The sequence below is a fragment of the Dendropsophus ebraccatus genome, chromosome 2, assembly GCF_027789765.1.
Source record: "Dendropsophus ebraccatus isolate aDenEbr1 chromosome 2, aDenEbr1.pat, whole genome shotgun sequence".
Taxonomy (NCBI): Eukaryota; Metazoa; Chordata; class Amphibia; order Anura; family Hylidae; genus Dendropsophus; species Dendropsophus ebraccatus.
In genome coordinates, this window is record NC_091455.1 from 71,487,065 (window position 1) to 71,508,203 (window position 21,139).

The following is a 21,139-nucleotide window of genomic DNA, read 5'->3' on the forward strand; positions in this document are numbered from 1 at the left end:
TAAACAGGGCTGGACCTTGAGGATAACCCATCGATTTTCAAAGATGTTGTCTGGCCCCAGAAATAAAATAGAATTCACTCCCCTTTCCTGATCCCCCACCTTTCTGGTTCTCCTAGTCCCCACCGCTAACCACTGCTTCCTATAATTTGTCAACCCCACAGGAACTGCTTATTTAGATGTTGGTCTCCACTGTGGTATCACAAGAACCATAAAACAGCAGTAAGCAGCAGGGACTAGGGGCATTGGAATGGCAGCTGTGAGGGATTGGTACAGGTGAATAGGATTTCCTTTTTGTTTTTATGCCAATCTGAGCAAATTGCATTTTTTCCGGATCTGCACATGTAATGGCTGGATGCTGTCACAATCAAATATTGCCACTAGCCTGCTATGATGTGTTGACAGAGGAAGAAACATACATTTAAAAGTTGTTATCAATATGGGTGAGCTCACTTTCACTTCCCCCACTGAAGGCCCCTATACACTTAATAGTAAAGTTGGCTGCTTCAGCTGTCGGGTTTATCCATTAATATAAGGTGTATGTCAGACGATGCCTTAAAAATGAAAATGGCCAATACTATGTTAACTGATAAAGTATCTAGGAATCCACCATAATGTTTGTTAGAGTGCAGAATATGTTAGAGCACTTGCCTGCCTACAGCCAGGGAGTATAAGTGAGGTCTGAGATAATAGATAGATCTATGGCCCAAAGTTATAGACAACCAATCACAGCTCAGGTTTCATCTTACTAGAGCTCATTAAGATATGAAACCTGAGCAGTGATTGGTTGTAATAGAAAAATTATACCAGTTTTTCTTTCGCAAAGATTGATAAATCTTAAGTTATTGAAGCTAAAATTATACAAATTGAGAGTTTTATAAAGACATATTATCTTATTTTTACAATATTTGCTTGTTGTCCCTAAATAAGAGTTGTTTATAGTTATGAAAAGTAAACTGATATATACTGACATATGCCAGAGGAATACATGGTTTAAATGGTTTCCTATTAGGTGTATTAGAAAGTAGTACACTTTTTATTTATATAGTGATTAAGCTTTATAGGAAATCATATGTGTAGTGTCCTACATAGTGAAAAATCTCAGCAAATATTTAAAAAATTTAAGCAGAAATCGACCTGCAATACAGATTTTAAATCCACAGCATGTTAGTTTTGATGTCAGAAACTCAGCAGATTTGTTGTGGATTTTTCCTATTAACTTCAGTTGAGGAATTAAAATCTGCAATAAAGACAAATTTAATACTAAAATGCAGCTAAGAATGGTTAAAAGTAGAGATGAGCAAAGCGAATTCACTAAACATGACAGCCGCAGGGTGGCCACACATGTTAGCTTACAGAACTGTCTTTTGGTCAGAGCAAGGGATTATCCATGATGCCTAGCACCCATCCAATCAGCTGCAAACCCCACTGTGATGTCAGCACCTCACTCTATATAGGGGGATTGGCTTCCTGGAGGCGGCCATTTGGCTGTGCATAGTGGAGAGTAGGTTGTAGCAGGCAATTAGAGCAGGGAGAGAAATACAGAGACTTAGGAACATAGAGGAGAGGTGAAGAGGGTGGATTGAGGGTGTTTTTCTGTGGGAGCAGTGAAGCCATTGTCCAGTATACCAGGTCACTGGGTGCTGGGTGTGCATTATAGGAAGGTGCTGACTGTTGGGTGTACATTATAGGAAGTCACAGTGAACACATTGTCCATCTTAATAACTCACTGGGTGCTCATTTACAATTGTCCACGGCTGTCCTTGGAGAAAATTGATATGCCACTGATCCACCAATGTCTACTACTGTCCATGACGGAAAATGAATGATTGACATTTTTTTAAAATTGACATTTTCCAATTTTTACACTGTCACAGCAACAGCTGTTGAAAAAGTCACTACTTTGTAATAGTCCCACTATTGTAGCTACTATAATATGCCTGTTTTAATAAAAAATTATTTGTACGTGTTTGATGAATATTCACAAATTTGCACGAATATTCATGAACTTTGCCAAGCAAATTTCTGAGTGATTTGCTCATCTCTAGTTAAAAGCTAAACCTACTCTGTTTTTCTAAATAAGTATGCTAATTCTCACAGATTTTATGAATGCATTATGTTTACAACTGACCGCTCTATTCTTATTACACCCTTATCTTCCCCTCCTGGCATCACAGTTTTCCGTGTCTTCAGCAGAAAGCAGCAGCTCAGAACTGGGGGGGAGAAACTGAAAAAATGATATGTCTAGAATGAGCTGTTAGTCTCCAGGAGAGGGGACAATTCAACGTGCATTTTACCTGACCGGTTGTGAAAATCTACCTGTTGCTTCAACATGACAAATGGCTTGATCTTGCCTGTCTGGTCATACAAGCACCTATTGTAAAAAGGCTCATTCGTTGCTCAACAAGAACTCGCTTTTTTTTTAAACTTAAGAGAAGACTTTTTGTGTTTCGTAAGGCTCCTACTGTAAAAAAAATTCTTCTATAAAGGGAACAATTACTTTTTTATGCAACACTATCTTGCTGGCTTTACAAGCAGCTGACTGGCATTGTGAGTTGATAAAGTCTGCAATCAGTAAATATTTCCACTATGGTGCCTTTCCTTTAATTCAGCAACATTTTCTACTGAACTTAAAAAATCCTTTATATTACTTTTACATTAAGCAAAATAGGTTTTGTGGCTATCCTAAAAAAGTAGGTAATTCATGCAAAATTACATATTTGTTTCCTTTATGAAAAAGACACTAAATAAGAGAGCAGTTCATTTTTAAGCATTAGGTTTTACGCAAAACAAAGAGGGCGTAGGTTGATCAGCATATTACAAGCATGAAATAATAATACTATATGGGAATTGTTGGGCGAACATATTTATATAGTGAAACAGTGCTGGATCCACCCGAATTCACTACTCCCAAGGGTCCAGGATCAAGCAGCAAGAATACAGTGTTACTTTATATTTAATCCATGGTATTATGATCAGTATTATGAACTTTTGTTAGGCGGGTCATATATATAAGCTAAGCTTTCCAATTTAGGATCCGTGTTTGTGTGTACATTTATATGCTTGTCCTTTTCTTTAACAGATGTCAATATAGTCTAGTACTTGAAACAGTGACATATAGCCATTTTCCCTAATCGCAGTCACTCACTTTTCTTTCTCTTTTCCATCCACTCTGAGCCATGAATCTGCCAGAGAAACATTTTAGGCTCCTTGCCCAGAACATATAGTAGTTAGGTCCCCTCTGTGCACCCACATAGTATTAAGGCCCCTCTGTGTTCCCATATAGTAGTTAGACCCTTTCTGTGCTCCCATATAGTAGTTAGGCCCCTTTGTGCTGGTAGGCCCTGGTAGATAATATCACTCATGTAGCAAAGAAAGTCCCCATAACCCTCTAGTTAATATCCCCATAGTAGTTACCCCTCCCCCCTAACACACACACAGTAAAGCGTATATCCACCATGTAAGTAATCCTTCTGTAGACAGTCCCCCATGCAGGTAATCCCCTTGTAGGCATTACCCCTGCACCTAAATCCTCTGTTGACACCCCGCCTTCATGCAGGTATACACCATTGTGGGTAATACCCTAATAAACAGTTCCCCAGTAGAGTATATTTCATGTTTTGCACAGCTTTACTTTTTATAATACACAAGAATAATTATTTTATTTCTTATTTAAAATGTTTGTTTTATATAGTATTATTATATTGTAATTACCATTACTCTTACTTCTTACAGATTTGTATTGTCTCTAAAAATTAGAGAAATGTTTAGTCTATACTGTATATATTTATTCTATATATGTAAGAAAAGGAAATCACTGATAGCTTCTTCCCTTTTTATATTTTATCAATACATTGTGTTACAAGGATGGAAACTTTGATAAAATCCCCTTGAATTGCTGGTAACTACTGAGCAGGTTTCCATGACAGTGAATGTATTCTGAAGTTTTAATGGGAAAACAATACTAATGCAACGTGTGTGCTAAACACTGGATTAATCTGAAAATGAAACTGTATCTATTAAATAGGCACATCCCATGTAGTATTGCAAGCCAGTTTCCTAGAAGAGTCCAACCAGTGTCATCAACCAGAAATCTTCTTAAGGGTATAAACCCACACACCGTATATGCAGCGTATTTACTGCTGCGATACGCAGCAAACTCGCAGCAAAATCGCAGCAAAATCGCAGCAGATTAGATCTAAATAACTGAACACAGCATCAAATCTGTACCAACAAATCTGCTGCGTATTTGTTGCATATATGCTGCATATACGGTGTGTGGGTTTATACCCTAAGTGTCAAGTGTGACACATACCCCACTGGTATTCATGTACACTGAGTTTTCAGTGGAATTTGAAGCTGTGAAACCAGTAAGGCTGGGTTCACACACAGTATTTGGTCAGTGTTTGGAATTTATTTTGGTCAGTATTTTACCAAAAGCAGGAGTGAGGCCAAAAAAGAAAAGTGCCAATCTTTTTTGTACATTGGTTTCACTCATTTCCAAAACAGTTAATAAATTAAAGTTTCAGTGTTTTTTTAGCATCAAAACTGTACAAATCAGAAAATCTTTAGCATCTTTTTCCAGCAGCAGCATTTACTTACCTAGATTGTCAAAAGTTCTGGTGACATTAATTTCGAGAATTCACCATATTTATCAGCTAGAGCCACTCTGTTATATAGCATTATGTATACTGTAATTGTTGTGAATAAGGCGTATGGCTACGCTGAAATGTGTCAGCTGTCTTTTTTTACTGATGATTTAATGGATTTTCAATTACACTTTTGGATAAAAAGCTTTGCGTCGCTCTGTGGTGCTGGACACAATTTTCACATTACTTGTGGTCTGAACCTTGGGCTCGTCTGAACACATGGGCTGGAGGAGTGTTTCCGGTGAGCTGACTACTAGCGACTTTGTATATGTATACTGACTAGGCCAAGGGAAGTTTTGGCACTCCAGCTGTCATAAAACTAAACTTCCCATCATGCCTGGCTGTTCACATTTCTTTATTTCTTATGTAGTGTTTACCTATGGTCCCTCAGCAGGTGTGTTTTCCAAAATGATTGTATGCTAAAAAGCTGAAACACTTCATGTGGTGATTCATCCCATGAGATACCTGTACACACTGTTTTCCATGAGATTTTTTTTACTTTTGGCGCTTTGTGACCTTCACCAGGCATGGCCTTTGGTATAGTGTTTTCTCTTTAACCTGTTTATTGTGATATGGCAGATTTCACAATTACAGTAATTTTAATGACTGTAAATGCCATTGTTTTCATAAATGTAGCTTCACTGGCATGTTCTCTGCACTGCTCGTAAACCCAACTGATTCTTTAGTAATTAAAGTCTTATCATCCTGTGTATAATAAACACAAATCACTGAATAAACACCACAATAATGGTGTTCTGCAACAATATAGCTATTGTATTTTCTGTGTGATGCTATAAACAAGCCCAATGTTGTTTATTCATAATTAGACTTTAAGGGACCATTTAAAGAAAGATTGAAATGTTTGATACTAGGTTTATTCAATATTTCATTTAGGACAAGGCTAACTTTGTGGTATAGATTGATGTTTGTGTGTTACCCAGTGTTCAAATTTTAGCATACTATTCACTTACAGACCTATTACACCAAGAGATTATCGTCCGTATTTGGCAAATTATCGGCCATAACGGCTGCTAATTGCTTGGTGTAATGTTAGAAGGCAATGATCAGTCGACATGCCACTAATGACGGTCTGCTGGCCGTTGCTCTTTGTAACAGGAGCGACAGCGTCAGACAGCCGCTATCTCCTATGGAGCCCCTTCAGCAGCTTTCCGCAGCCCCACTGATCTTACCCGCTCGCTTTCGGTGTGTATAATGGCACCAGTGAGGAGGGAACGAGGAGCAAGAGAGCGCTGACCTGACAGGTCGGTGCTCCTCAGCATCGGCCAGTGTAATATGGCCTTTATACTTATAGTAAAAGTCTTTCATGTCACCAGTGTTGTTACTGTTATCTATTCGTATAACTTACATTGGTCTCTTGGGTAAATCCATTCTTTTTCTGAAAACTGGAGTATGTTTAGGAAGGTTTCATTTAGACAAAGGGGGAGATTTATCAAACATGGTGTAGAGTAGTGCTGGCTCAGTTGCCCCTAGCAACCAATCAGAGTCCACTTTTCATTTCTCACAGACTCTTTGGAAAATGAAAGGTGGAATCTGATTAGTTGCTAGGGGCAACTGAGCCAGTTTTACTTTACACCATGTTTGATAAATCTCCCCTAAAGTGTTTATACAGTCCAGCCACATTATTATGACCACCAGCTAATATCCAGAGTAAGGGCCCTATTCCACTGGACGATTATCATTCAGTTTATTGTTAAATTGTTCGAATCTAAACGATAATCGTTCGGTTGAAATGCAGTTAACGATTAACGACCGAACGAGAAATCGTTGATGGCTTTATAAGACCTGGACCTATTTTTATCGTTGCTCGTTTGTAAAACGTTCGCAATAGATATGAACGCAATAGCGAATAAATAGCAAAGAAAAACGATCGCAATTACGATCATAAGTAGCGATTATCGTTTCATGGAAATGAGTGAACGTTTTCAGGTCTTTCGCAATAGCAGTCATTTGAGATCGTTAATCGTTAATGATTATGCCAACGATAATCGTCCGGTGGAATAGGGCCCTTACACCCTTGCTTCTCAGATAGCAACTAGACAGACAGTGAGCCAATGCTTTACAGCAAGACTTATTGGCAAAGTCGACAATAGGCAAAGTCTGTCCCCTTGAGATGAATGTAAAACATTACTGAGCATATCTGTGACCTTTGAAGAGGTCATTCCACAGGGAGTTAATATTGTCACATGTATTGTGGGTTTTGTTGCAATTTTCTTAACTAAAAAAAGAAAAAGTGTTGTTTGGGATAAAACATACAGTATGTATGTTTTATCCCAAACAACACTTTTTCTTTTTTTGGTTTGTTCAGTCATTTTCTGCATGGGATTGGTATTGGGTAAGGGTATGTTTACCCTTTTACTAGTATTCCTGGTATTGTATTATCTTTTATTGTGTTTTATTATGTTTAGACTACTAAAATTTAGACATTATAATGCTTTTAACAATTGGTATGCAACACACATGCCATTTGTTTCTGACAGCCAATGAAATACATAGTGTGGTGTTTCTCATTGCTGTGGTGTTTTATTACATACTCAGATTTACTTTGGAGTAAAGTAATTTTGTAAATGTCTTTTTTGTTGGCTGCCATCCACGTAAACTCCCCTGAAGCAAAAAGAAAAAGTACAGTACATAGATGCTGCTCTCTCTTACTTTGCAGCCAGAACAGGATCGCCCCTGTGCAGAATAGTAGAGAGAAAAGATTCTCCTTCACTTAAGTGACTGTGACTTCGAGACAGAAGTGCAGGCTAGGACACTTTGCTCCATATGAAGGTAGTGACATGTTCCTTTCTTGTGTCCTCAAGGACTGAACCTATATGAATGTTTTTGATTCTTTTGACACTGCTACAATAGACGAGGGCTGTTACTGGCTAATTAGGCTTTAATCCAGTATGTAGGAAGGAGATTACAGCTGTAGCCTTGTCACAAACAGGAAAATACTACAAACAGCGGAGTTATCCTCTGGAACTCCTTAAATAGTAACGGAGCAGGTTCAGTATTGTTTCACAGGCAGCTTAGTTCTCATTGTTCTGAAGGGCTGAAGCAATGCCGCACATAACCTTCACTCCCTGCAAAAGTTCCCTTGGATTTTAATATGGATAATTTTACCACCAGGACTCTAAAAACTCAATATGAACTGATTTTGGCTGAGATTTCAGAACAACTTAACATGTTAAGGTATGTTCAGTTGGATGTGTCCTCATAGACTTTCATTGTTCTATAACATTAGCTTGCCTATAGAGAATAGAGTCTACTATGTAATGTGTAGTTTTTTGTGCAGTATTACTAAATGGTTGTTATCACATTGATTGGGGAGAGTATGTTTTAGCATTGAATAAAAGGCAAACAAAAATTAACTAATTAGATCAACAGTAATGTTTTATATGGCTGTTTTCGATTACTGTACTTGTTTGTTTTACCATTGTTTGTTTTACCATTTTTGGTAATTTATAAAAAAAAGTCAATTAATTTGGGGTGGGTATTCACCTTACCTGAACCCTCCACATTTCTAAAGGTAAACAACATGTTTGTCTAAGGATAGGTAAGTTGTACCTGCTTAGGGCATGCATACTTCAATTTGCTTATGCAAATAAAGCCCTTATGCATCACTAAACCCCTAAAACAGATACACATGGGCCTACAGTATATACCAACATTTTTTCTTGCACCACCAGTTAGATACACCACTCTTTTAGGTACAGGTATTGTTTATTTTTTAGTAGAACGCTGTTGTTTATTGTTATAGATTTTATTTTAAACATTAAGTTGTTCTTTATAGGACTGTAGATATGTTCATCGTAAACATGTACATCCTAACTAGAGATGAGCGAACCGGGTTCGGGTTCGAGTCGTTCCGAACCCGAACGTTCGGTATTTGATTAGCGGTGGCTGCTGAACTTGGATAAAGCTCTAAGGTTGTCTGGAAAACATTGGTACAGCCAATGACTATATCCATGTTTTCCACATATCCTTAGGGTTTTATCCAAGTTCAGCAGCCACCGCTAATCAAATGCCGAACACTCGGGTTCGGATCGACTCGAGCATGCTCGAGGTTCACTCATCTCTAATCCTAACACAGTAAACTATCCGAAGAGAATCTTTCGACAAGTACATTGTGAATTTCCTTTGGCTTTTAGGACATGCCAGCTTTATCTAATTTCTCATTAAGACACTACACACACGTCACTACCTGCACTGTTTATTGTCTTGGAAACCAGGAAGTCCCTTCTCCCGAAAATAACTTAAGTGCAGATCTGGAAGATCCCAAATGTTTGCACATGGAAGCCAAGTAAATAAACAAAGACTATCTCTCTTTTAAAAGCATTCTACTCAGGAGGAGATTACAAATTGTTCCATTTTAGTAGAGAAGTAAAAATTTTATTTTATTTTGTTTCATATTTATACTACTTAGTTAAGTGAATAGTAGTGGGGGGAGACAGAAACTCACATTAATTTGTTGTTCTGGGTTATTTACATAAAATAGAGTTCAAGTTCATATTACTGATAATAATCTGAAATAGACAAGGAAGAAAGTGAGGAAAAGTATTTGCAGCTCAAGCTCTTAAATCTTTTCCGTTACCGGTTTGGGGCAGATTTGGGGTACTTACTTGCCCCTGATCGGCTCTGTTGTATTTTCTGATCACATTCGGAATTCCACTCTGTTTAGAAAATAAAAGCAGCTATTTCCTTTTTTGCTTTGCCTGGACGCTATACTTCTACCTCTCACTATTTGTAATTAGGTTTCTCCCAGCTGTTCCTGCAGGCTATGCATGGACTTAAAACTTTATAGGAGTTGTTCCACATATAGAAGTTGTCCACTACCCTCCAGATCTAAGATCTAATTCTTTAGGCTAAAGGGAGCAACAGTCACTCAATTTATTCTCTATGAGTTGCTTGAGATAGCTGAGCTGCAACTCACTAAGAGAATGAATGGTGTGGCATTTATATGGATGTGCTGCCACTCCATTCATCAAGGAGAGTCAGGTCCCCATTATGGAGATCATAGGGGTCCCAGCAGTCAAACCCCATGACCAGTTAGTAGTTACCTGTCCTGGGGATAATAAATGACATATTTAACCCTTTAAGACATCATGATGTACAAGTATGTTTGGATCTGGTTTCTGTGCACCATAGTCTGAAGCTCCAGCTGCATTTAGCAGTAGGCAGCCACCACTAATAGCAGGCAATTTCTTTTGCTGGCTATTTACTGTTTAAATGCTGATGTCAAAGTTCACTGTGGCATTTAAACAGTAAAAATGTGCACTGTTGGTAGTATAGGGGGACAAATGGGCTCACCATGACATGATAGCAGTGAGCAAAGCTGTTGTTACTAGGCGTCCATGGCTGCCATCCCTGATTTGCTTGTACAGTCTGCCATATGCAAAATACTAGCAGATCACAGATTGTGTTAATCAATGTAATATTATAGCAATAAATTGATCAGTGTGAGCAATTAGTATGGGAATCCCTACCATAATAAAAATTCTTATTGTCTAAACTATTAAAATATCACATTAGTTATACAGCATGGTGGTAATTTAATATTTTTTTTTTTTACTATTATGTATCGTTGTAATCTTTCTGACTTAAAGAAAACTAATAAAGACAGCTTGTCAATTTTACCGTACAGTGAACGCCATAAAAACAAAATAAATGTTATTACAAAGTACAGTTGGTCCCACAAAAAATAAGCCCCCAAATTGCTCTGTAGATGGAAAAATAAACAGGTTAAGTCTCTAAAAAGGCAAATAGTTTAAATGCAAAAATTAAAAATGGCCTTGTCTTTAAGGGGTCCTTAATGGCTGGTTAAGGTTGGGAATTACAAGTACTAGTGGCAGTGACTAGCTATTCACCAGAAAATTGACTGATCCTGGACTTGTCACTGCTTAAAGTGGCATATGCAGGTGCTGTATGCAATTACAGAATGTACCCAGCAGTCATTGCCAGTAGGGCTACATGTAAGAGTTTCCCAACGCAACTCCTTTATATTAGGAAATTGTTGTTTAAACAGTTCTCTAATGTTTATTGTGCATCTAAAATGACGGCATTTACTTAGACTTAATTTTACTAAAAACTTGAGAATTCTCTATCTCTGTTATTCACGTAGGTTTGGAAATCTGAGACTTGAAAAGTTTGCTGCAAAAATTTTCCTGGCAAAAGATACTCTTTGGGGGTCAAAATATTTCTATAAGACCTGTAGAGCCATTATTTTTTAACTAAAATATACTGTATATTTATAAAAGACAAAAAATGTCTAGAGATAAGTGTAAATACTTACACTTGTGCAGCTATCTGATTGACATGCTTATCACTTCCTCAAGTTGTTATACTTTATAGTATGTCGGCCTGACCTGCCTTCCTCTTTCACAGGATATTTGTAATTCCAGTGGAATCTTTGAGGGAAATTCTTACTGAGTCGTACTTTTAGCAAAACAACTGAAACAGATTTCTCTAAAGTGTTTATACAGAATTCTTTTCATAGAAGAATGATATTTTCTGATCATTTGTTACATGTTCTGTTCAAGTCCGGAACTGTCCAAAGCAAATGTGGTTTACTATGGGGATTTGCTACTTCTCTGCACAGTTCCTGATACATACAGAGGTGGCAGCAGAGAACACTGTGCCAGACTGAAAAGAATACAACACTTCCTGCAGGACATACAGCAGCTGATAAGTACTGGAAGTGCTGGATACATTTTTAGAGATGAGCTAATCTACAGTAGTAACAAGTAGTAACAGTAGTAACAAGAATCTAGAGTAGTATTGCATTGTTACGCTCGGCTGTCGGCTTTTAGGCTGCTGCTTTTGAGCTCTGCTCTGGGTGCCTGGAAAAGCTGGATGCAGTCCTGGGCAAAGTTTCCCAGGACTCCTACTTTCTCAGAACTGCTACACAGTATATACCCAGGACATAATAGTGCCACACACTGTGCCTCTAGGACATTATAGTGCTATATGCTGTGTCCCCACGACATAGTGGTGCCACACACTGCCCCTAGAACAAAATAGTGCCACACATAATGTTCGCTGGACATAATAGTGCCACACCCTGTGTCCCAAGGACAAAATAGTGCCACATGCTGTGTTCCCATATATATATATATAAATATTTGTCCCTGATATATTAGTTCCATGTAGTGGTATGTATGTTACCTTAAAATTAATTAGTACAAATTCTGTGACGTTAATTTACCATGTTGTAGTGTTGTTCAGGAACAAATGCCTAGCCATAGCTTTGCCTACAACCAGAAACCATGTTAGTAAAATATCTCCTCTTGGATGGAGGGTTACTGCTGAAGTGAATGAACTGTTATAGGTATTTTATTGCATACACAAAGTGCTAGAACATATCTGGTTATTTGTAGAGATGATGGAACAGGGCCGAGGTTCAGGCTCGTACGAACTCCAAGCATCGGCATTTGACTCCCGCTGACTTCCCGTTCCGTGGGGAAGGTGGAGACAGCCCACGGAACGGGAAGGCAGCGGGAGTCCAATGCTGATGGTTTGGGTTCGTACGAACCTGAACTTCGGCCCTGTTTAATCATCTCTAGTTATTTTTACACTAACATTATTCAAAGGAGTAGTTCAGCAGAAAAAATAAAAAATAAATCTTTCAAATAAACTGGTGCCAGACAGTCCCAAAGATTTTTTTATTTTCTTCTATTAAAACATCTCAAGTCTTCCAGTACTTATCAGTTGCTGTATGTCCTGCAGAAAGTAGTATTATTTCACAGTCTGGAGAACAGGAGAGGTTTTCTATAGGGATTTGCTACTGCTCTGGACAGTTCCTGACATGGACAGAGGTGGCAGCAGAGCACTGTGTCAGGCTGGAAAGAATACACCACTTCCTGCAGGACATAAAGCAGCTGATAAGTACTTTCTATAGAAGCAAATTACCTTTGGCACTTTCTGGCACCAGTTGATTTGAAAGATTTTTTTTTTTTTTTTTTTTGCTGAACAACCCCTTTGAAATGAAAACAGGAAAAGTATTCCCATCATACCAAAATATGGCCATACAAACCACAGCAGGTTTTCAGTTTCAACATTTTTACACACTTTGAATACAGCCATAAAAGTAGCAGTATTGGAAATATTTTTATGTTGGTGATAATGATGGTCTTTGATGGAATCTTCACTTCTTTTTCATAACAGCTGGAATTATATAATCTGGCATTAGCAGCAGGAAATTGTGGAAGATGGGTGTGCTTATGTTGTGGGAAATCTGGGCATCCTTGCAGTTAATGGGTCAGAAGTGCATTTCACTCACACGTGATATATGGGGCTTCCAATTTGGATAGTTGTCTGTGTACGGACTAAAAAGGCCCATTGTAATGTTCAGAACAGTGTATTTTGAATATACGTTTTATAGTGTTTGTACAATGGAAATACGAAACCTGTGCACAGGATATAATTTACAAGATATCAAGCTTGTAATAAAAAGTGTAGTGTAATAGGGACAAGGGAAGATTTATGAAGACTAAGGGAAAAGAAAAGAAGAGGCCAAGCTGGATGAAAGTTCACCAAATTCATCACATTGGCTCAAGCTATATGATACATTTGGTGTTCTTCTCTACCCTATGCCCCCTTTTTATTGGTATACTGTACACCATTTTGGTGCACTTTCCAAAAACATTGGTGCAAGCCAAACCCATTCCTCTAAGCCCCTTGTCCACCCACTCTGTCTATCACGTAAAGCATGCAGTTGCACAAGAAATGTAGAAGATTCTTTATCATGTACATCATGTACTTGTGAGGGGACTAATATAAATAAGTACAGCAGATAATGACAAGACATCTAAGTAATTTTATCTTGTGACATTTTCTGAACCATTTTTTTTTTTGCTTTTTGACACAATTTTACAAAAACTCCCCAGCAAACCTGTTGTCTGACATACCTATTTTTAACACATGAGATTAGTTTCACCTCTGTGTTTACATTCTTTATCTCCTGATTCTTGATTGTCTACATTTTTTAGGACTAATTCATCAGGATCTGTCAACTCGGAAGGCAACTTTGATATAAAGCTTGTACTGTATTTCCATTTAGTGTGCAATGTGAGGAACGTACACTGTGTAATATACACATGTATATAATTCTTGGAATTGTTTGAATTGATAGACTCATGTGTTGATAAAATAGGGAACTGTTTGACAAAATAAGATGAAGTAATTTTTTACACTAGAGATTTACAAATAGAATCTAAATAATAATAATTAAAAAAAAATCATAGAATATACTCCAAACACATATATTTTCTGAAGGTAGAAACATTGTGATAATGCTGTCCGGCCTTATGTGCACCTTTTATGCAATTTTTTATCCAAGTATAACTTTCTAAAAAAATATATATAAATAATAATGTTTGTGGCTAAAAGTCTGACCCAGAGACTGAGATGCACCTAAAAATAAAAGCTCAGGTTGCAACTACCACATGTATATATCTTTACCGTTATTGAAGAAAGTCACATAGTAGAGTGGCCAGATGAAAGGTTGCAACTGTAAAATGCTGACCTTGTAACAATTGTAGAAAAAGTGCAAGGTTTTGTTTTCACATATTTACAATACTTGTTCAAGGCTCATTCACAGAACACACGCTTATTCACAATTGTGCCTTCTGGGGAATGTATGTGTCAGCAACTTGTCAAAATGGGATGCCAACTATATATATATATATATATATATATATATATATATATATATATATATATAATATTATATGTGTAAGAGCCGGCATGGGCCCCATTGACTTCAGTGGCCCAAATGTAGTCATCTAGTGACTACATTAGGGTCATTTCCAGAATGTACTGTATACGTGTTTGGAGTCGCAAAAGCACATCAATATATGCAATCCATAAACCCCATTTTGACAGGTTGCCAATGTATACAGGTCTTTGAAACCACAGCCATAGTGGGAACCTAGCCTTACTAAAGCTAACTACAATTAATGTCTTGCAGTATTAAAGGAGTACTCTAGGTAGAGGTTACAAAAAAAAAACCTGCTGCAGAAGCATATAGCATTACTTACCTCTCTAACCCAGTTTTGAAACTACCAAAAATCCATTTGTTTTTAAGGGGTTTTGTTCTGTATTGTGTGCCTGTACTTCCTGATTGATCAGTTGTACACAGTACTTCAGGTTCCAGAATGCAATGTTTTCCCTCAGCTGTTCATCACAGTCCCCCACCCTGCCCATTCCACGCCCAAAGCTGTTGCAGAACATCTAGGCTGTGTTCACATATTGCAGTTTCATTTAGTTGCTGAATTATTTGCAGTACTTTATCATTCCATTGTGGTCCCACCCACACAGCACACTGTTACTACCTGTAACACCACACAGAAGACAGTATTCTCTAACTGTAACACCACACAGCATGCTGTATTCTCTACCTGTAACACAACACAGCGTGCTGTATTCTCTAACTGTAAAACCACGCAGTATGCTGTATTCTCTACCTGTAACACCACACAGCACGCTGTATTCTCTACCTGTAACACAACACAGCGTGCTGTATTCTCTAACTGTAACACCACGCAGTATGCTGTATTCTCTACCTGTAACACCACACAGCATTGTATTCTCTACCTGTAACACAACACAGCACATTGTATTCTCTACCTGTAACACCACACAGCACACTGTATTCTCTATCTGTAACACCACACAGCACGCTGTATTCTCTAACTGTAACACCACACAGCACGCTGTATTCTCTACCTGTAACACCACACAGTACACTGTATTCTCTACCTGTAACATCACACAGCATGCTGTATTCTCTACCTGTAACACCACACAGCACATTGTATTCTCTACCTGTAACACCACACAGCTCTACCTGTAACACCACACAGCACTGTATTCTCTACCTGTAAAACCACACAGCATGCTGTATTCTCTACCTGTAACACCACACAGTACACTGTATTCTCTACCTGTAAAACCACACAGCATGCTGTATTCTCTACCTGTAACACCACACAGCACACTGTATTCTTTACCTGTAACACCACACAGCACACTGTATTCTCTACCTTTAACACCACACAGCATGCTGAATTTTCTACCTGTAACACCACACAGCTTACTGTATTCTCTACCTGTAACACCACACAGCACACTGTATTCTCTACGTGTAACACCACACAGCAGGCTGTATTCTCTACCTGTAACACCACACAGCACACTGTATTCTCTACCTTTAACACCACTCAACACGCTGTATTCTCTACCTGTAACACCACACAGCACGCTGTATTCTCTACCTGTAACACCACATAGCACACTGTATTCTCTACCTGTAACACCACACAGCACTCTGTATTCTGTACCTGTAACACCACACAGCACACTGGTTTCTCTACCTGTAACACCACACAGCTTACTGTATTGTGTACCTGTAACACCACACAGCACGCTGTATTCTCTACCTGTAACACCACACAGCACGCTGTATTCTCTGCCTGTAACACCACACAGCAGACTGTATTCTCTACCTGTAACACCACACAGCTTACTGTATTGTCTACCTGTAACACCACATAGCACACTGTATTCTCTACCTGTAACACCACACAGCCCACTGTTTTCTCTACCTGTAACACCACACAGCACACTGTATTATCTACCTTTAACACCACACAACACGCTGTATTCTGTACCTGTAACACCACACAGCATGCTGTATTCTCTCTCTGTAACACCACACAGCACACTGTATTCTCTACCTGTAACACCACACAGCATACTGTATCTTCTACCTGTAATACCACACAGCTCACTGTATTTTCTACCTGTAACACTACCTGTAATGCTGATATTGGAATAAAGTAAAGAAATTTTTAAATTTAATTGTTTTTCTTTTCACCTAAATGCACATATTATGATCAAGCATCTTTTATCTTTAAGGTTGAGCCCACAATAAGGACATTTTCTGATATAATCTTACATGGGATATACTGTTTATGCCTTGGTTTTTCTCCGGGTGGGATTGGCAGTGCCAGTTCTGATCCTCTCTGCTGTTTAGCATCATTTAATTGTTTTACTGCATCATTTTGTGAAGACGCTGTAGTACTGCAATGGAACTCCAACATGTGTGAACACAGACCTAATTTCACTGCAGACTTTGCACAGTGAAGTTGCAGCAGCTGCTTCTATCACTCCTTGCCTGCTCAGATTTAGACTAGAGGCTAAAGAGGCCGGTCAGAGATGGTAAATCATTCAGGGGATTGGGGGATCCAGCCAAGCCTCCTGGGACATCACGCTCTGCCCCCTCTCTGCATCATCAGCCTGTGCCCAGCAAACACACACAATGTGAGCCAGAAGCATGGAATATTTGTCTCCTAAGGGGGGAGAACAGTGGGAGCAGGAGACAATGTGAATTAGCACAGGTGCCAGTTTTCCTTACTTCCTGGATTTCTATCAGCTACCAGTGTGGCAGAACCGCACAGATATGGTAATACATTATATAGACACATCTATATAACTTTTAATGTAATTTTAATAGAAAAACAGTTTTCCTTATGTGGAGTTCCCCTTTAAAGTTGTTTCTATGGGCCAGGAAAACCTTTATCTAAGCTGTTACCTCTCCTCACCATTCCTAATGTAATAAATACTAGAATTCCCCATAAAATAGTAATTCTGAAAAGCAATTAGGCAGAAGTAATCATAAAAAATCTCTTGTGTTCCCATCTGTTAGGGCCCTATTACATGGTGCGATAATCGGGGAATCAGTGGGTTCAGTAAGCGAGTAATGATCTAAGAGATTGGCGCTCGCTTACATTAAGGCCCTATTACACGGATCGATTATCGGCCGTATTCGGGACGATATAGGCCATTACGGCTGATAATCGTTCCGTGTAATAGAAGGCAACGATCAACCAACATGAACGATGTTGGCTGATCATTGCTGTCGTTTGTCTTTCAACATGTTGAATGATAGCAGCAATCTGCTGCCGTTGCTTCGTGGAATAGGAGTGGCGGCAGCAGACCGCCGCTATCCTCTATGAGCTGCCCGGACGATCTACAGATCACCTGAGTAGCCCCCCTGCAGCTCCCCACTGCCCCCTGTACTCACTCGCTCGCTGCCGACGCATGTAATAGCAGCGACAGCAAGCGGGGAGCCAGAAGCAAACGGGCATTGACAGCGCTCTTTTGCTCCTCTATGTCGTCCATGTAATAGGGGCTTAAGATATAAGACTATAGTAAGTAAATCCCAATAAAGAGACTATTATGGATGAATATAACAAATATACAATGAATACACCTTGTCGGTTTTGTGTGAGAGCCTGTGTAAAAGAGGCTTTGTTTAATTGTATTCAGTTATTGTTATTGCTTGGAAGAGGAGTGTTTAGCTCTTCATTTAAAGGTTATCAACAGTTAATCTTGGAAAAGTTTCGTTACCCACCCATGACATTTAGAAAACAATGCTTGCTTGTCACTGTGTTACAGGAAAATGTATATATTTGTTTCATTACAATTCTGTAGCACATTGGCCAGAGCCTTTGTTATTTATGTAGATAACTAAGAGTCAGATTTATACCGGGATTCCCATGTTTTTATGTACCTAGTTGGTTAATGAAGTAACTAAGCAAAATGTGTTACTTCTTGCATAATTGCTTCTGTGTTCCCTCAAGTAAATGTAGTTGATTTTTACACTCAGGAATGATCGATTATTATAAAGCAAAAAAAATTACTGATCAGCACCATCCCAGCATATGGGGCCATGTTTGGCAAACACATTTTTTTCTTTTATTTTGGACACGCTTTCCTGCATTAGCAGCATTTACTAAAACCTGTAAAATGATGACAATTAAAAGAGTTATCCAGGTTTGGAAAAAAAGAAAAAAAAAAAAAGGGAAAAAGGGGGGGGGAGCTACTTTCTTTCAAAAACAGCACCACCACTGCCCACAGGTTGTGTGTAGTATTGCAATTTAGCTTTATTCATTTCAGTGGAGCTGAGCTGCAAAACCAAACAAAGGGCAGGAGAGGTGCTCTTTTTCTTAAAGGACAACTCCGGCGGGACCCCCCCCCAAAAAAAAAAACACAGACACACACAGACACCATACTCACCATCCCTCCGGTGACGATCGCCACTCCATTCGCCCGCCGTCCGCCTAACCGTCACCTGCGTCCGCTGTCCAGCGATGTCTCCTGCTTCCGGGTCCATGAGAGAGAAAAGGCTGCCAGCGCGCTTGCGCACCGGCAGCCTTTTCATTGGCTGGAGCGCATCACATGGCTTCCAGCAAGCTCAGCCAATCAGGGCTGAGCAAGCTGGAAGCCATGTGATACGCTCCAGCCAATGAAAAGGCTGCTGGTGCGCATGTGCACCAGCAGCCTTTTCTCTCCCATTCACTCTCAATGAAGACGCCGAAGAGGAAGAAGACCCGGACCGCCCCCCAGCTCTGACGTCACTCGACACCAGAGAAGAGGACCGTGACGACCGTAATAGGTAATGTATATATTCTTTAACTTCCGGGGTGGGGGGTCGGGGGTCGGAAAGTGGGGGAAGGGGGCCAGACCGGGTATTTAACCACATTACAAAGTTATATAACTTTGTAATGTGTGTTAAATAAGCCAAAAAATTTTTTAGCCGGACTTGTCCTTTAAGCCTGGTTAAACCCTTTAAAATCACAATAACCTAAACAATCTAACAACAGTCTAAAAAGAAAACACAAACCACAATTTTTTTTAAATATGAACAGTGATAAAAAGTTGTAAAACTTCCATTAATCTCAAGAAAAAGGAAGCCCAGTTGGTATGGTATTTTTTAGGTAATTCCCATTAAAATAAAAACTGAGCTGTAAAAATTAACAGGACGTATAGGCTTATGTCATTTTACCAGCTGTTTTTTTTTTTTATCTATCCATCTAGAAACCGAAAGTAGTTGAGAAGATTTGATAATTTTAGCAGTCATATATTGTAGTCAGTCTTTTTTGTCTGTGATCTAATTGCTTTGCAAAACTTGTACTGTCCATTAATATAATATAATCCCTAAGATGACCCCAAGCTTGATAATCTGTTTTGGTATTGTTATGGGACGAATACTCTGATACACACACATAGGGTATGTTCACATTAAGTAAGAGACCGGCCATTCCGTGACCTGGCCGGGTCACGGAACGGCCGGTCTTTTCAAAGATCATCCCGGACGGTACTGCAGTACCGGCCGGATGATCTTACCGGCCGCAGTGTTCTGATGCGGGCACATCAGCGAGCTCCCGCATCAGAACTCTCATAGCACACAATGAAGCAAGCGTCAGGAGCCGCTCGCTTCATTGTGTGAACTGACAGGTCTTTCTGCGGCTGCAATTCACTGAATTGCGACCGCAGAAAACTGACAGTCAGTTCTTTGCAGTGCCGCATGGGATCCCGGTCAGAGCGTATACGATGTGTGTATGCTCCGGCCGGGATCCCATACAAGAATAGGCAGTGTTACACACTGTACTTTTATGCTGTGTGAACATAGCCATATAGTGTGTGTGTGTGTGTGTGTGTGTGTGTGTGTGGGGATCTTTTTGTAGGTTGTACAAACCCTTGTACATTTTCAGATCAGAATTTTATCTTATCACTCAGCAATGAAATTCTTAATAGCAGAAATATGTCAAAGTAGCGTTAGATCTCCAAGACTTGCGTTAAGCAACAGTAAGTGAAAACTGATGAAAGCTTGTAATTCTGATGAGTTTAGAACAAGGAGAGAAATCTAGGCCAGCTTTTTGGACATCTAAAGCTTGGGAACAAAAAAATTATTAAAAGAAGGACATGTAACCCTTTCGCTACTTGACCTTGTGTGCAGCATTGCAGATTTGTAACAAGCTGGTCTAGTAAGACATTACAACATTCCTCTTTTACTTAAGTAGTGTCATTAGCATCATGCCTTTGTCTATAGTGTGAATGTAAAGGAGATGCATAGAATGTAATGTGTTTACAATAAACAAGTATCTTTGGCTACTGTGAACACTGGTGTATTGGCAGAAAGTGGGTAGAAAATCTGAACTTTATAAGGTCAAAATATAACTTGTGGATCCTGTCCAAGAGTCAACCCATTCATTGGGATGATGTTACTGTGTATATATAATTGTTGCACTTGTGAACACATATTGCATTTTATGGGATATTTGTGGCATTTGTTTGTGGGATATTATTAACAAATGACATCTGTGTATAGGGTCTGCAATCCTCACAATTTACATAGAATTTTTTTTTATTACAATTCAGATCAGGTAAATAGACAAATGTCTTGCCACACTGTACAGCAGAATACATTATAAGCTTTATCTGATGAAGGAAATGTGTCGATGTTTTGGGTGTAAATTAACACAATCCTCAGCACCAGGTTGGATATACATACATTTGCTTTTGGGACCTAACTTTTTGGGTTCTTTTCCATGCATTATAATCTAGTCTCTAAATCAAATCAAACTGGCTTCTAGACTTGTATAACTGGTTCCTATTGTCTATAATAGATCATGTACTAGGAATCT

General features: G+C 39.0%; 1 protein-coding gene across 5 annotated transcripts in view; it reads left to right on the top strand.

The window, feature by feature from the left end:
- The window catches only part of ARHGAP28 (Rho GTPase activating protein 28), a 118,040-nt gene that overhangs the window by 53,464 nt on the left and 43,437 nt on the right, over positions 1-21,139 (top strand). Inside the window, exon 1 of one of the 5 annotated variants that reach the window (XM_069960097.1) lies at positions 7,338-7,436. The exons of 3 other annotated variants lie outside the window; for them this stretch is intronic. Coding sequence is in view for 1 of the 2 variants with exons in the window: in XM_069960095.1 (XP_069816196.1) it covers positions 7,759-7,841 (83 nt within the window). In the remaining variant the exon portion in view is untranslated. One more of the 5 variants, XM_069960095.1, reaches the window with a different exon arrangement.